Here is a 17782-nt window from a genome sequence, read left to right on the forward strand (position 1 = left end):
GTGACTATTGTGTGTCAAAGTTATAGTGCCACCAACTGGCAGAAGGAAGTGTGTCACTTTAAAAATGCTTTGAAATCACCCTCTTATTTTTACCCGATTTACTTAAAACTTTAGGTGTATAATGTAAACACACGGCAGATGTAGACATGTGAAGTAATTATTGATATCTTCGATACCTGTTGCTGCGGCAACGCTTCAAACTCGAATATTTTTTTTGATGCTTTTGAGACTCTTAGCATACTTCAAATTGCATGAAACTCGACAAACACATCACATTTATTAGCCAGTAGACATGTGCAAAGTTTCAGAAACGGGCGTGGTGCAGGGGCTCAGTAGCGCCACCTTTTGACAAAAGTGAGGGGGTTGGTTTATACTTTGACCCACAGTCACAAAACTCAGTAATTATATTGTTTCATCGAGCCGGACAACTTTCTAATTTACAGTCTTTAGCTCAGACCAATAGAAAGTCAGATATTTTGGTTTGAATGTGGATGTTTTGGAGAATTTTCTCTCCCTCTCTCACTGACCCTACGTCTCTCTGTGTCTGTGGGGAGGGGGTGATTTGGCTGTTGAGTGAGAATGCTTTTATTTTTGTATTTCAAGGTTTTGGGGCCCTTAACGTGCTCAAACTCTTGAAACTTTGCACACGGGTCGGAACCCGCGGCCATCAGGGCCGGGCCGAAGATGGTACCCGGGCGTGGCAGGGGGGCTAGACAGTGCCCCCTGAAATGGGATTCTAACACTTGTCCGTATATCAAACATGCTTGCATGTAATAATATGAAACGCGGTACACTTGTAGATCTCATCGGGCCGAACAACTTTCGTGCTCTAAGTTTTACGCCAGCCCAACAGGAAGTCGGCTATTATGGGTTGTTTGGAAACACATGCTCTGGAATTATATATATTCCTCCTAGAGAATGAATCCAATCACCACCAAACTCGGTCGGCATGAAGTCAAGACATTGAGGATGCTACATTCCGGACGGATTTTTGATATCTTGAACGGTTTGGCCGTGGCAAGGAAATTGATTTAGGACTAAAAAAGGACACATAAAGTGTGTTATAACTTAGTTAGTTCTATCTACAGTTACAAAACTCGGCGTGTATATTGTTCTCGTCGAGCCGAACAACTTTCTAATTTACAGTCATTAGCTCCGACCAACAGAAAGTCAGATATTGTGGTTTGAATGTGGATTTCTTGGAATTTTTCTCTCTCTGACAGAGTGACCCCTCCCATTCTGTGTTTTTCTCTCTCTCTGTCTCTCTCTGACAGACATAGTGGCACTGCCATTCTGTCTGTGTGTGTGGGGAGGGGAGGGGGAGGGAATTTCTCTGTTGGAACTTTGAAGCGCCAAATCGCCCTGAACATAGACATCCCAAGTCATTGAAAAGTACAAATGGTATTATTTTAAGTTTTTTTTACGTTGTAAAATGCCACGTTTTTGAATGGCATGTAAAATGTAAAAATAATCACTGAATCTCCATTTTTTTTCTCTGATCTGTTGCTATTTTAATGATTTAAAAATCAAAGCACTGACCATTTCAAGTGTGAGCTTGTACATTTTGAAATAGTTATAAACAGTCACAGCAATACAGTGTTATTATGTGCCTAGATAGTCTTTCAAATAAAATGAGTTTACCCCAAAAATATATTTCTCTCATCATTTACTCACCCTCAGGCACGTGCACACATAGACATCAAAGGGGGCTTGAGCACCTGCCCTTTTTCTTCCTCGAGAGAAAGTGCCCTTTTTTCTGGGATGTGTTTTTTATTTATTTTTATAAATAAATTAATATATATATTCCTGTTTGCGCACAGCTTCCCTGTCAAACAAATATATTTATTAAATAAAAAATCAAAACATCAGGTCGGTAGATGAGATTTTGTCGATATGTGCCCTCAATGCGCACTTTTGCAGTGCAAGCTCTACAGCACACATCTTCTCGACAGTCAAAGCGAGGTTACGTTATTGCCCATCGTGCACAGCGACCCTAAAGGCACGGGGGTGGCGGTGCCACCGGCTTGGGCCCACCATCGCTGCTTGCGGCTATATTTTTTGTTTGTTTTTGTAGTAATTGAAACTAACTTAGATAGCTTGTCAGCATTATTGCCGGGTTAGGACATGGCGGTCACACAAATTGAGCATGCAAATTTTTTTCGCACAACCCATGGGACAAGGATACATTGTCACTCGTTTTAGTAAACACTAAATCACAAATAACAATTAATATTATATTCAAATTGTTAAAATATATTGTCTACTCACTTTCCTGCAGCTTTGAAATATGTAGTATAATTTGTATTGAGCCAAGAGGTCAGCATGTGATGGTTTTTAGTCTTCTAATGGTTACACGTCCTCTCCTCATACGGATTCACAGGTCAGAGTTCACTTCGGAACATGATCACTGAGTTTGGAATTGCATACTACAGCACTACGCTTACTGCTTCTGCCATAGACATAGAGTATATAGCAGAAAGAGAATACGAGTAGCATGGATAGTATGCAATTCCGAACTCAGCCAATAATTTTTCGCATGAGCTTGCATTTCCGGTCTCCCGTGTTTAGATGCGAGTGTAGTGTAAATGTGACTTTAGTGTGCTTACAGTTGAGCGAACTACAACAGGAGTGTTGCAAAATTAGCTGGGCTGACCGGTATTGAATTCCTCGTTAGGATGTGTTTACACACACGTGGACACACACACCCTCTTAAAGAAGGTGCAGGACCAGAAAAATGTAGGATTTCACTGCTGACAAGTCTGTGTTTGTTTGTTAGAATGGCATTAACTGCTAAACCCCTCAGGCACTGTGCGACGCTACTGGTTTGAGCAAACAGCGTGATTTTGGATTATGCCAAACACAAAAACACACTTGAAGCTGTCTGCAAATACAAAGGAACTCAACTGATTCTCTTGATCTGTAAACATTATGTACCATACATTAGCTATGTCCTAGTGTCTGTATGTGGGTCAGAAAGTTTGTGGCATAGATTTTTAAAAATTTTTTACATTGTCAATAGGGGTACTGTCTAGGCTGAGACTCTTAAATGTAGAATTCAGCATCACATGAGGTTAGAGTTTACAGGGTTCAGAAAGACCTGACGGTTTTACCCCTGTATGTATGAACTTAATGACTCTCAAAGGTGCTCACATGACTGCCTCAGTCAGTACAGAGTGCATTTTTCCCCCAAATTGGTATTTGAAGGACTGCTACAGTGTGAAATGAACCTAGTATAGACGCCCTTTGTCTCTTGCAGTAGGAATGTGCAGAGGTCACTCTAAGTACTCTTAAGATTAAAAGTTGGGTACTAAAGTGTTTGAGCTGTTAGAGGACATTCAGATCGAAGCGTTCTTCTGCTAATAAAGCTTGATGCAGCACAATGAATATAACAGAACACAGCTGTCTTGAAATGCGGTTTTAAACATTTACATTCTTTTTAACTTGAAACGTCTAAAATCGCACCTTGCAATGGTAAAAAAAAAAAACAGCGAGATGTGGTGCAATGGCCAGCGGTGTCCACCTAGTTCAAGTTTACCTATGAAACAATTAAGATGGATGGAAAACGTTCTAGTTTACATTTTATATAGGTATTTGTCTATCATGGTATATAGTACTTTACGAGGAGACAGGAAATTATGAGTAGAGGGGGGAAGAGGGTTAGCTCAGTAAATGTTTGAACTTGTGTTATTGATTTTGGGATCATGGCTCTGTCTATTTTCCTGAGCAAAACGTACGATATGTCATTGACAATTGTTCTTCTCTTGTCTTATCGCTTTATTGCATCCTATCAGGAACTCTTATGTGAGACTAAGGCACCTGTGTACCAGTACATGGGTCCACAGCACCAACAATCCCATCGACAAAGAAGAAGAGAAGCCAGTTATGCTACGGGTGGGTATAAATATTTAGCAAATTAAGTGTGTTATCCTCAAATCAGATTGATTCTTATGAAACCCGTCAAGAAACAGGTTGTCCTGGTCCTATTTAACCCCAAAATCAATGCCAAAACAAAAAATGTAATTACATTTTTTTTGCAAAGCCTATGCTTTGGATTTTTTTAAGGTATTTGCATTGTGATATTATTTTCAGGAATTTTTTTTTTTACTGTGACGCATCTGGGCATTTTACTTTTACAATTGACCTTATTCACAACAGCACCATATTTTATTTTTGACGTGAATGAAAACCAGGCTGTTAGGAATAGGCTTACAGTTTCTTCAATAGCATCCACTTTAAAGCTGAATCAGATCTCATTTCCCATTTTTGTCAAGTGAAATTTCGTGGAAAGATGCTTTTTTTTAGTAAGTGGAAAGATCCAAACCACTTTAAACAACCGCATAACACATTAAAGAGACTTTTATTAGATCCCTCACAGTCTTGTTGTGTTACCCATCAAAAATGAAAGATGGCGGTACTGTGAATAAGGTTCATTCCCATTGTTTTCAATGATGATTCTAATTAAAGTAACACAATCTTTTTTTTTTTTACAGTAAAACAGATGCTGTTGTACGTTGAATTGGTTTTAAATTACAATCAACGAAAATGAAATGCAGAATCAAGGGATTCTGTGGGATTAATTTTGTGATGTATAAATGCAATCTAATTCATTTCACTTTTTTTCCCCCAAGTTATGGTAATGGGAATATCATAATGACGTTCAACTTTTTTTGTGATAATAATGTAATGGATAATAATAATGAATATTTTTCATTTGTTTTAAATTAAATTTAGCTTTATTAATCAGCATGTTACGAGCCATTAATAATAAACAAATAGATGTCTGTTCTAATTTTGTGAAATTAATCAGATGTCATCATCTCTGGCATGGATGACAAAGAAAGACAATAAAATTACTAGTTTGTAGCCTAGTTTTTCTCACTTTAATGAAAATGTAAAAATGATCTATTAAGACTTAACATTTTCAAAATGTTCACCTTAATACCCATACAGTATCATTTCTCAGTCACAAGGGCATCTATGCCCCCATACTTTGTTATCTGAATGTAGTGTAATATAAAAATAATTAGAATGTAAAAAGATTATCTTTTAACATTCCAATCCAACTGCACTTGATTCAGAATCACTGCACTTTGGCTGTCTCTGTCCCCCCAATGCAGTTTTGTATAGACTATTTTGACTGTTTAGGATTTTTTTTATTTTCTTCTTCTGCCAACTTGAAAATTTTGAAAAATGTGCAAAAGTGAATGTATATTGTGATAAATATTGATATCGAATTATATTAAAAAGAATATTGTGATAACATTTTTGCCATATTGCTCAGCCCTTGCTTGAATGCCACAATGTATTTAAGTATTGTTGCTGACCATGTGCATCCCTTTATGGCCACAGTTTTCCCATCTTCTAATGGCTACTTCCAGCATGATATGCACAATGGTACAATGCAAAAGTTGTCTTAAACTGGTTTCATGGACATGACAATGAGTTCACTGATCTTCAGTGGCCTTCCCAGTCACTGGATCTGAATCCAATAGAACACCTTTGGGATGTGGTTTGTTTTTGGAATGTTTCCTACATCTTGTCACCTTAATGGTGACTTTACATAAAACAAGAAATTACGCCAGTGCATTTGTAATATACAGCAATTTAAATCCAAATTCAAAATGGCCGACATCCAATATGGCTATCATTCAACTCCAGTATGTCCCAAGAGATCTAAAGAGACCAGTCTCATAAATTTAGGCCAAACAATTCAGAAGCTATAAGCAAAAATAGCAATTTTTCATATTTCTTGACCATAACCATGGTCAGTTACACAAGAGTGGGGCCTCTATCAGTGTGCCAAATTTCATAACATTCCTATGTACGGTTCTATGGGCTGCCATAGACTTTCAGTAGAATAATTATAATAATAACACTAAGATTATTGTAAGATACAGTAGGAGCTTCGCACCTCAATATTACAAAGTATTTAGGAAACTGATTATCAAATTTGATTTGGAGTGTCTTGTTGCTCATCTGTTGTATCTGTATTTGTAAACTACATTTCAAAGTTTGTTTTCCCTCAGATTGGTACATCTCCTATCAAAGAAGATAAAGAGGCATTTGCCATTGTGCCTGTCCCTCCTGCAGAGGTGAGGGACTTAGACTTTGCCAATGATGCTAGTAAAGTACTGGCATCCATCGCCGGCAAACTGGAGAAGGGCACGATCACTCAAAATGAGAGAAGGTACTACCTGACAGCCCTGAAAATATCTGGAATAAGAGTGTGGATGGTAATTGGAACTGTTATGAAAGAGTGGTTTCTACTTTCAGTCATTTAAATACCCCTTTAAGTGCTTTTGCATTGACCTCAGATAACTCTGCACTGTTGTATTTCTGGTGCAGTTATAGCATACAAACACAAGATCCGGAATTTGGAATTATTGCTCTGAAGAATGTTAAAAATTCCCCACCACTTCCTGTGGAAAGTGAAGTGTTTGACCAGACATTATAATCACCATAACCTTCTTTTCTGTGTGCTTTCTGCTCTGTGTGCATTAGGTTTGTCACTAAGCTTCTAGAAGACCTTGTGTTTTTCGTGGTGGACATTCCCAATAATGGACAGGATGTGTTGGAGATCATGGTCAATAAACCTAACCGTGAAAGGCAGAAACTCATGAGAGAGCAGAATATCCTAAAACAAGTAAGCTTGAGCTGAGAAATAGCATTTTCCTCTGGACTACACATTTAACTTTTACAGTGTTTTGAAAAGTTGACCTTAACCCTCTGGGGTCTGAGGGTGTTTTGTGCCCTGGAGAAGTTTTGACATTCCTTGACATTTGTGCTTTTTTCAGTTGCTTAAAACATATTAATGGCTAAAGTCTGATAACCCTGTATTCAACACAAACTGGGCTACAATAATATGTGAGCAACATGTGTGTACATGTTTGTATTTTTGAGAAAATAACCAATATGCATGGTTTTTGAAAAAACTAAATTTTTAAGTCATTGAAATAAGGCCATATAACACATACTAAACATTTGTCCACAAGACTTTTGAGAACTGGACCTTGTAGCCTAGAGTTTTTGCTCAAAATGATGTGAAAACCATCCTGATCACTCATTCATACAAAACAATTTAGTCATTTAACTTTTGTAAGACACTTTTAGTGTTAGAAAGGTCATATGCAAGGAGGTGTGAATTATCATGAATATTGATGTAATTCACACCTGAGACAAAGACCCCTCCCCTGAACCTATCACTGAGGAATGTGACAGAAAGAGAATGAATGTGAGGAGACTTAATGATCAAAATCAAGTTTTCAAGTTAAAAGTAATCTGACTATATATTTTCTTTACATAAAGACTTTACATAATTTTAGACCTACACTACTGTTTAAAAGACGTCTTTTCTGCTCACCAAGACAGCATTTATTTGATCCAAAAAAACAGTAAAAACATTGATATTGTGAACACTTTTTACAATTTAAAAGAACCGTTTTCTATTGGAATATATTGTAAAATGCAATTGTGATCAAAGCTGAATTTTCTAAATCATTACTGCAGTCTTCAGTGTCACATGATCCTTCAGAAATCATTATAATATGCTGATTTCCTAATATGGGCATACAGTGCATCCGGAAAGTATTCACAGCACTTCACTTTTTCCACATTTTGTTATGTTACAGCCGTATTCCAAAATTGATTAAATGCATTATTTTCCTCAAAATTCTACAAACAATACCCTATAATGACAACGTGGAAGAAGTTTGTTTGAAATCTTTGCAAATTTATTAAAAATGAAAAAATATCACATTTTAGATTAAAAGCATACAGTTGTAAAATTGCAAAGTTTTGCCTCTTAACTTCTTGGTTAGAAACGTTGGAATTGTTCTAGAAAATATATGTATCTATTCATTTCATATTTTTCCATCCACAGATCTTCAAGCTGCTTCAGGCTCCATTCACAGACAGTGGTGACGGCCCAATGTTACGCCTAGAAGAGCTGGGTGATCAAAGACACGCCCCCTTCAGGCACATCTGCAGGCTGTGTTACCGTGTGCTGCGGCATTCACAGCAGGACTACAGGAAGAACCAGGTGGGTCTACAGGAACACCAGCATAACTGAGAGCATCCCTGGTGCAAATTTTGATCTTATAGAAGACACTTGATTATTATTTTGGCCTTGTATAATGCTTGAATATATACAGGGATTTTTTTTTCTTCAGAAAGTTGTTGCTCAAGAACGTTAAGGGTAGTTTTATATCCTGAAACCGTGTCCTAACCAAACTTATGCATGAAACTGGAAAATCTCAGCCAATCAGTATATATTTCATGTCTAATGTACAGTTACAAGGAGCAGAAATTGGGACTAATGACATTTCAGAGTGGGGGGGGCTATCTGCTACAATGGGACCAAAAATGGAAACCAAGCGATTGACAAAATGACCTGTGGCTTGTCATGGTACATTGTACAAAAATGTATCACCATGAAAGAGATACCTATTATTGCTTATCACATCACGTGTGGTTAGGACACGGTGTGGAAAAAACTTTGGCCCCATGATGCTACCTATGTAGATTTAAGTTCATACTTTTTTGTTCTTTCTCTGAACCCATATTGACATGATACATTTCATCTTTCTTCAATTTGGTACTCTCAGATGCAATCAAAAACATAAAGATTTTCTCCCAGCCTGCATGCTTGTGTGACTTCCTGTGGTTTTGAACATTACACATCTCTAATGAGACACTCATAAGACACTTCTACTACATGAACTATTTGTAGTTTTTAAGCTGAGAGCTTGTATTAAAGAAACTGTTCACCCTGAAAGGAAATTCGGTCTCTATTTACTCACCCTTATGTTGTTACAAACACATATGACTTTAATCTGTGGAATACAAAAGATGTTTTAAGCGATATCCCTGACTATCTTTTCAATACTATGTGATAGTGGTTAGTTTCACTTCACTATCACTAGCTTCAGAATCATAAAAAAGTAGTCCATGCAACTTGTTCGTTATATTTCAAGTCTTCGGAAGACATACCATGGGTTTTGGGTGGAAACAACTGAAAATTGTAGTCATTTTTCACTTAAATTTAACATATTTATGATTTATAATTTGTCACATTACTATGCACTTATTACAAGGACAGTTCCCCTTGCCAAACCTGGGGTTAAGGTGATCATGGGCACAATTCCCACATTTCCTCTATTGGGGCAAATGAGGGCATGCTAGTGTGTGCCAGGACCAGTTGTGTTCCCACAAGGTGGTACTGATTCTAGGGGCCCACAGGTCCAGCGGGGCCCCACAACAAATTCTAAACTGTATTTTTTAATAGGAAAGCGGCCCAGAGCAATATACAGTCAGAATACCCAGCAACCCACTGTTACTTCCGGGGCTTCATCGTGCCTCCCCTGGGCTTTCTTGGCCTGCCAATTACCACTGGGCCAAACAAGGCCAACTGGGGAGTGAGGCAGGGGCAACAGTGTCAAAGGCAGAGTTTCACCGTACTTGCTAGGTTGCGTATCCAGCGCACAATGGTACAGGTTCGGTAAAAATTAAAACATTGCGGGTACAGTACAAATCCATTCAAATGCACAATAGACAGAGCGGTGCCCAAAGAAAGATCTTTCCATGGTTCGAGATCATGCTGTTAGTGGAGAGACCACTCAGGACACCATAATTTACAAATGAAATAAACTCTATATTCTAGATAACTAGATAACATGATACCTCAGCTTGTGTTTTCCTTTTGCATGTTAAATGGGTAGAGTGGGTAACGTTGCATTTTAGGGAAACTCTGCAGGGTTATTCGCCAAATGGTGGGAACGCAGATCAATTTTGGTCTTGCGGCTTGAGGTCCAAGGCTATTGGCCCCCACACTGGCTCGCACTGGATCGATAGTGGAAAAGCAGCTAATGACAGTAGCTCATGGGCCCACTCTTGCAGGGTTTGAACTGACAAGCTCTTAGTTGCCAGCCAGGATTTTTACCCACTAGGCTCCACGACCCATAGTCCCCTTCATAGGCAGAGTTCGGCCATGCTACTACTTCCATACTACTCTTAATATTTCTGCCATAGACAGACATGGTAAAAGTAGTTGCAGTAGTATGCCATTCCGAACTCACCCATACAGAGGGTTTATTGAATTCAGCACTTACCACAGCCAAACAAACTCTTACAAAACTCTCTAAATATAAGAATTGGTGAAGGATCTAATCTATTTTGCCCCATCCAGGAATATATTGCAAAGCAATTCCGCTTCATGCAGAAACAGATTGGCTACGACGTGTTAGCTGAGGATACAATAACGGCCCTTCTACATAACAACCGCAAGCTCTTGGAGAAACACATCACAGCAGCAGAAATTGACACATTTGTCAGCCTTGTGAGGAAAAACCGTGAGCCAAGGTGGGACAGAGTTCCGCTGCAAAGATAAAGACTTGTTTGAGAGCAACAGTTAAACAATATTTGCATATAAATGTATACAAATAGAAGATCTGGCATGTTTTGATGTGTCATTTATGCTCAGGTTTCTAGACTACCTATCGGATCTGTGTGTGTCCATGAACAAGTCCATTCCAGTCACCCAGGAGCTCATCTGTAATGCAGTCCTGAACCCCACCAATGCAGACATCCTTATAGAGACCAAGTGAGTCAATTTTATCTAAATCTGCCATTATGGCTTCTTCTGCACATGTAAACTGTCTCCTCATTTACTGCACCCAGTACTACAGTTAAACAGCTATATGGAAACCTGCAGTATAACCATGTATTTATCATGCCCACTTCCCCCTGTAACCACATCTGTATACTTGGCCATTGTTTGTCCACTGCAATATGTACTTGCACATATTGCCATTACAGTTTATTCTTTTATATATACACAGTACAATAGCTGCAGTACGTAGCTACGCATATTTCCAAATCAATATGGAAAAATACAAGAAAAATTATTTTATAGTAGCTTAATCACATCAAGCTGACAGAATGCAGTAATCTAGTCTATAAATGACTTTTGCTCATTAAAATGACAGTTTTGTAAAAAGTTATTTTTAAAAAGCAATACATTAAATCTGATCTCACACAGTAATGATACAGAGATGCACAATTTCACACAGCCATCTAAAGAATGCTCTGAAAATACTACACAGGATAAATGGATTTGCAAGTGACTTGTAAATTGGAGGCAGTGATAAACATTATCTGGGTTTTTCTATATGACTATTAAAATGTAGTATGTTTCACATGAATACAAATGTGTTTCAAAAAGCAAAACCATCATAAAAATTAACACTGACAGACTTTTAATGTACCAGATGTTCTAAATTGGTTATGTTTTGTGATGTTAAGTCAAAATGAGTTGTTTGTTTTTTGGTACTTCCATTAAATGCCTTTCCTTTCCTTTGCTTTAATTTCCTTCCCTTCCACTTCTCCTTTCCCTTCTCTCCCACCCTCTTTCTCTCTCTCAGGCTTGTGCTGTCTCGGTTCGAGGTGGAGTCAGGAGAAGGTCCTGTGGAGTCGGAGGAGGATGAGGAGGAGGTGTGGTTGTTTTGGAAGGACAGTAATAAGGAGATCAGGAGTAAGAGCGTCAGAGAGCTGGCACAGGATGCCAAAGAGGGCCAGAAAGACGACCAGGAAATCATTAGCTACTACAGGTCAGCCAAAGTGCAATGAGAATCAAGCCAATGTAAAGAGATTATCAATGCAAAACCAAAAAATTACATGAATTATAATGTGGATCACTGATTGGAAAGTGAGAATATGATAAAACTAAACTTAATTCTCAATCATTAAAAATTCTAAAACTTTATTTTAAAGCTTTAATGGATTGTTTTAATGTGGCCTCAGAATTTTGGGCCCCAATGTACATCTACACCACACACTGTACACTTCATTATTGAAAAATTTGAATCCAGAAATAGAATGTCCTAAAACTAAATCAAGACATCCCTTCTCTCAATCACCTGTTGTGAATTCTCCTTGTCTGTTTCCTCAATAGATACCAGCTGAACCTGTTTGCCCGAATGTGTTTGGACCGTCAGTATTTGGCCATTGAGAAGATCTCCGGCGAGCTTGATGTGGATCTGATCCTGCGCTGCATGTCTGATGAAGATCTTCCCTTTGACCTGCGTGCCTCATTCTGCCGGCTGATGCTGCACATGCATGTGGACCGAGACCCTCAGGAACAGGTCATGCCTGTGAAATATGCCAGGCTGTGGTCTGAGATACCCTCCAAAATCGCCATTGATGAGTATGTTGAGGTTTTTAATTGACGTTTCAAGATCAAAGTCTTTATTTGTCACATACATATACTGTGTAGTGCAGAGGCTTAAACTGGAAAAAAATATGTGTGTAAATGGTTTAGTACATTTTACTGGTACAACAGCATTGTTTATTCATTCTAAGGAATAAACATTTGTGGCTTAAAAAAGGCTTAAAAGATTCGTGGATTTCTGTGTTGTTATATCATGTTGTCCTTCTATGTTGATTTAGTTATGATAATGATGGAACCAGTAGAGATGAGATAAAGGAACGTTTTGCGCTCACTATGGACTTTGTGGAGAACTACCTCAGGGATGTGGTGTGTCAAAATGTTCCTTTCGCCAATAAAGAGAAAAACAAAATCACTTTTGAGGTAAGCCACCTGTCCACAAGTGGAAGTGCAAGAAACGTTGGCCGTTTTAGACATGACTAACTGTTTTGTTTGTCTTTTCAGGTTGTGAATTTAGCCAGAAACCTAATTTACTTCGGCTTTTACAACTTCAGTGACCTATTGCGTTTGACCAAGATCCTGTTGGCGATATTAGACTGTGTTCACGTCAGCACCATCTATCCCATCAACAAAATGGAAAAGGGGGATGAGTCTAAAAGTAATGGACTTCTGAATTTGTTTGTTGTACATGACTTTTATGGATTTTTTTTACCTGTTAAACATGTTTAAGCAGCCAGATGTGGTAGATCTGTTTCATCAGGGTTTCAAAATGTCTTGTTAATGTTTCTCTCAGGTAGCAATGTAATGAAATCCATCCATGGTGTTGGGGAGCTGATGACCCAGGTGGTGCTAAGAGGGGGAGGGTTCTTACCCACAACCACCACAACACCTCCAGATGGTGATGTTGTCAAGACTCAGACAGAACCAGAAAAGGAAGATATTCTGGTGATGGACACCAAGCTGAAGATCATAGAGATCCTACAGGTGATTCTATTGTATTTCTTGTTTCTTTAGAAATATACAAGGAAAGGAAAGAAATATGGATTTGAATTAGCAAAATTCTGTGAGAACATTTTGCTTGCCATAGTCATTCTGAACATATAAAGTAGCTTTAAATTGTTACATCTTTACCTATTTGAAATTCTATTGTGTTTATGTTCAGTTCATTCTGAATGTGCGACTGGACTACAGGATCTCCTGCTTGCTGTGTATCTTCAAACGTGAGTTTGAAGAGAGCAACACTCAAACGGATGCCGTTCCAACAGCAAATGCAGAAGGGCCTAACAATATCCCTGGTGGGTCTTCATACTGGCCTTGAACCCTATCACTAATGAGTTCTTAATAATTTTTCAAATTAAGTGAGTATTTCTGTTGGTTTCACAGCTCTGGATTTTGAGAACATTGAAGAGCAAGCAGAAGCAATCTTTGGTGGAAGGTGAGGATTGGCAATTTATCAAGAAGGTCTTGAAAGCTTTAGCTTTTGTTGTGTAGGAGTTTGCACTGTATGTATTGATTTTTATCTACTCAGTGAGGAGAACACACCACTGGATCTTGATGACCATGGTGGCAGAACATTTTTGAGGGTTCTGCTGCACCTCACCATGCACGACTATCCTCCACTTGTGTCAGGAGCTCTGCATTTGCTCTTCAGACACTTCAGCCAGAGGCAGGAAGTGCTCATGGCTTTCAAACAGGTAACCAATATGTGTGCACAAATTGTATTTACCTCAATGAAATAGCTGTTGAGTGGCCTTGTTAGCCAGTTTAGTCAAACAACTCAACAAACAAGAAATGGTCTCAGAGACCATTTTAATCAGCTTCTGTTTGCTGAAGTGTCATGCATACATTAACTGTATTTTAACAGGTGGTTATTTTCCTTATAGGTCCAGCTTCTGGTAACCAGTCAGGATATCGACAACTACAAGCAGATCAAATCAGACCTTGACCAGCTGAGATCCAATGTGGAAAAATCAGAGCTCTGGGTGTACAAGAGACAGGGTGATGAAGGCATGGACACAGGGGATGGACTTCCTGCAGAGTCCGACCACAAAAACAAGGTAGCAATATTTATAATTAAAGGCCATTAAACTGTCAGTGTTTCTAAAGTGCAGACTGTAATTTTAAGATTGGTCAAGGGAAAAACTTGAATTACAAATAAAAAAAAACAAACAAATAAACGATCTTGTGATGAAGAAGATTGAAGTAATAGAAAACCTGGATCAAAGGTATTATAACTAGATAAATATTATAAACAGATGAGCCAAAACATTATGACCACTCACAGGTGAAGTGAATAATGTTGATTATCTCCTAACAAGGCCACATGTCAAGGTCTGGGTAGATTAGATGGTAAGCAAACAATCACTTCTCGTAGTCAACGTTTTGAATGCAGGAGAAATGAGCTGGAGTAAAGACCTGAGTGACTTTGACAAGGGCCAAATTGTTATGGCCAGATGACTGGGTCAAAGCATCTATGAAACAGCAAGGCTTGTGGGGTGCTCCTGGTCAGCAGTTGTGTGTACCTACTGACAGTGGTTGAGGGGGGGACAAACCACAATCCAGCGACAGGTTGTTGGTGCCCAAGGCTCATCGATGCATGAGGACAATGAAGGCTGTCCTGTCTGGTCTGAACCAACAGAAGGTCTACTGTGGCCTCACAGAAAATTGTAATGATGTTTTCGGGAGGAATATGTCCTGCTGCAAATGGGGCTGCATAACTGCAGACCAATCAGCGTACCCATGATGACCCCTGTCCACCATTGAAAACGGCTACAATGGGCATGCGAGTGTTGGAACTGGACCTTGGAGCAGTGGAAGAAGGTCGTCTGGCCTGATGAGTCCCGTTTTCTTGTACATTACATGGATGGAAGTGTACATGTGCGCCGTTTACCTGGGGAAGTGATGGCACCAAGATGCACTGTGGGAAGACAACAAGCCGGTGGAGGGAGTGTGATGTTCTGGGCATTGTTTTGCTGGGAAACCCTGGGTCCAGCCATTCATGTGGATGTCAATATGACACGTGCAACCTACCTAAACATTGTTGCAGACCAGGTACACCCCTTTATGGCAATGATATTCCATGACGGCAGTGGCCTCTTTCAGTAGGACAATGCACCCTGCCACACTTAGCACATTGTTCAGGAATGGTTTGAGGAACATGATGAAGAGTTGATGGTGTTGCCCTGGCCTCCAAATTCCCCAGATCTTAATCCGATTGAGAGTCTGTGGGATGTGCTGGACCAAGTCCGATCCACTGCGGCTCCACCTCGCAACTTACAGGACTTGAAGGATCTGCTGCTATTGTATTAGTGCCAGATATCACAGGAGACGTTCAGGTGTCTTGTAGAGTCCATGTCTCGGTAGGTTGGTGCTGCTTTGGCAGCATATTAGGCATGTGGTCATAATATTTTGACTCATCAGTTTATACACGTTTATATACTTTAATCTTGGTAGCAATGTGGAACCCTTTGAGAATGACTGATTACTAAATCAAACTTTACATTTGGTAACATTTGCCTCATACATAGCCTTTGTTTGTCTGCTTGATTTGTAGAAGGAATCTTGTTCGGACAAAAAAAAGTCAGACGGAAATGGCAGTGACAATTATAGAGACGTGAAGGAGGTAAAGTATCTTACAAACATGCACACTCATTTTTATAATTTCGCAGCTCATGTTTGAATTAGTTGATGTTGCATCCTTGACCAAAGTAGATATAATTAGCCAGTGCTGAAGTGCATAACTGGAGGAAATAGTGACAGGGTTGGTGGTCTCTATGCTGAGCACTTCGGGTAATTGACCTGTAAGAACCACAGCCTTCAGAGAAACAGGACACTTAGATGTGTCAGCAGTTGCAGTTTGCTCTTCTTTTATGAGTGTTTGCTTACTATATTTTATCTTCTCTCTCTTTTCTAGATTCTCTTGCGTCTCAGTAAACTATGTGTACAGGAAGGACCGTCTGGGAAGAAAAGTAAGAAACAGCAGCAGAGGTTGCTGAGGAACATGGGAGCTCATTCAGTGGTGCTTGAGCTGCTGCAAATCCCTTATGAGAAGGTGCAGTTTCTGTGATCTACTGTTTTTTACTATTCTATTATATGAGTATGAGTACTCTAATCCCATTGCTATCACAATAATGTGGTACTTTAATCCCGGTACGGTTATATTAGTGTGGTACTCTAATCCCAGTCATATTACTTCATTGCACTAATATAACTGGACTAGTATTAGAGTACCACACTAATATATATAACTGAACTGGGATTAAAGTACCATACTAATATACAGTAATAGGATTGCGATTAGAGTACCGTACTCATTGGACTGGGTTTAGGGTTTCTCACTGATTTAATAGTACTGGGATTAGAATGCCACACTATTATGATGGGACTGGGATTAGAATGCCACACTATAATGATGGGACTGGGATTAGAATACCACATTAATATAAATGGATTGCTAATCAGAGTATCATGCTCATACAACAGTACTGGGTTTAGAGTATAATCCCAGTCAGGGCCGAAGTGGCAATCGGGAAGATCGGGAGAATTTCTGCTGGGCCTGTCAAAAATTGGGCCGGTTAGTTCCGCATGTTGATTGACAAACTTTCATCATATGTCACATAACAATTGCAATCTGTCCGTAACATCCGGTATTTAAAGGATCCGTATTATAGCGGACACAGTCTGTATTTTATCATCTCATACAAAATCACTTCTTCAAAATTCACTACAATCAGTTCTTTTTTACTATAAATTCTCATCCCTGCCCATTAGGGGGCGATATGCATATGTAAATCACCAAAAACAGAAGAAGAACTCTAAAGAGGGAAGAGCGCTTATGAAAGTGTAGATTTATTGTTTTATTGTTGTTATTGTTGTTTCGTCAGGTGTTGCAATGAGAATTCCTGTACTGTGTCTCAAACGGCATAAATTATGCCTTAACAGGGCACTTTGAAGGGAAAATTATGGCCACGTTGTAGAATTGAGTATTTGGAGCGCTTCAGCACAGGCCGGGTGTCATCTCCAAGAGTCTCGCTGTCCGACTTATTTATGCTTCAATATGGGACACATAGCCTACAATATGGGAAGTTTGGCTGCCTGCTATAATACAGGACAATAGGCGGCTAAAATGTTACAGTTGTAAACCCAAGCTGCTACAATGCATATGCCACCCCTTTTGTTTTTAAGTCGTTGTCTGTGATGAATGTGTTCATATTTGGATACTGCACTCATAAAAAACATCCATCGCTAAACTCTCACGTATGGTGAACATATGCAAATTTGCATCACTAGAATGACATCTAGTTTGGATGTACTAACAAAAGTGACTGCAGTCTGAACATTGGATCTGTTTACATATAAAGTGCAATTTGAACAGGAAAAAAAAAAAATATATATATATATATATATATATATATATATATATATATATATATATATATATTTTTTTTTATTGCAGTTTGAACAAAGCCTTAGTGTTAAGACAAAAATCTTTGTGAATATGGGCCTTGATTTCCTAAATGGATTGTGTCCAAATGTGAAGGTGGTCTATTTCCAGGCATGCTTTATTTAAGTGTGAGAAATGAATTACTGATTTTCATTTGAGACTAAGGCATACTTCTGAAA

At 38.9% G+C, this 17782-nt stretch overlaps 1 protein-coding gene across 6 annotated transcripts in view; it reads left to right on the forward strand.

The window, feature by feature from the left end:
• The window catches only part of itpr1b (inositol 1,4,5-trisphosphate receptor, type 1b), a 206487-nt gene that overhangs the window by 64043 nt on the left and 124662 nt on the right, over positions 1–17782 (forward strand). For all 6 annotated transcript variants that reach the window (XM_052101305.1, XM_052101306.1, XM_052101307.1 and 3 more), the window contains 17 exons: positions 3792–3891; positions 6027–6187; positions 6502–6643; positions 7880–8038; positions 10184–10356; positions 10478–10597; positions 11418–11603; positions 11948–12199; positions 12442–12583; positions 12665–12818; positions 12954–13144; positions 13323–13455; positions 13544–13595; positions 13689–13854; positions 14044–14217; positions 15714–15782; positions 16074–16211. In XM_052101305.1, the coding sequence (XP_051957265.1) occupies positions 3792–3891; positions 6027–6187; positions 6502–6643; positions 7880–8038; positions 10184–10356; positions 10478–10597; positions 11418–11603; positions 11948–12199; positions 12442–12583; positions 12665–12818; positions 12954–13144; positions 13323–13455; positions 13544–13595; positions 13689–13854; positions 14044–14217; positions 15714–15782; positions 16074–16211 (2512 nt within the window). The remainder of the gene's footprint in view (positions 1–3791; positions 3892–6026; positions 6188–6501; positions 6644–7879; positions 8039–10183; positions 10357–10477; positions 10598–11417; positions 11604–11947; positions 12200–12441; positions 12584–12664; positions 12819–12953; positions 13145–13322; positions 13456–13543; positions 13596–13688; positions 13855–14043; positions 14218–15713; positions 15783–16073; positions 16212–17782) is intronic.

Source organism: Xyrauchen texanus, chromosome 32 (assembly GCF_025860055.1).
Source record: "Xyrauchen texanus isolate HMW12.3.18 chromosome 32, RBS_HiC_50CHRs, whole genome shotgun sequence".
Classification (NCBI taxonomy): domain Eukaryota; kingdom Metazoa; phylum Chordata; class Actinopteri; order Cypriniformes; family Catostomidae; genus Xyrauchen; species Xyrauchen texanus.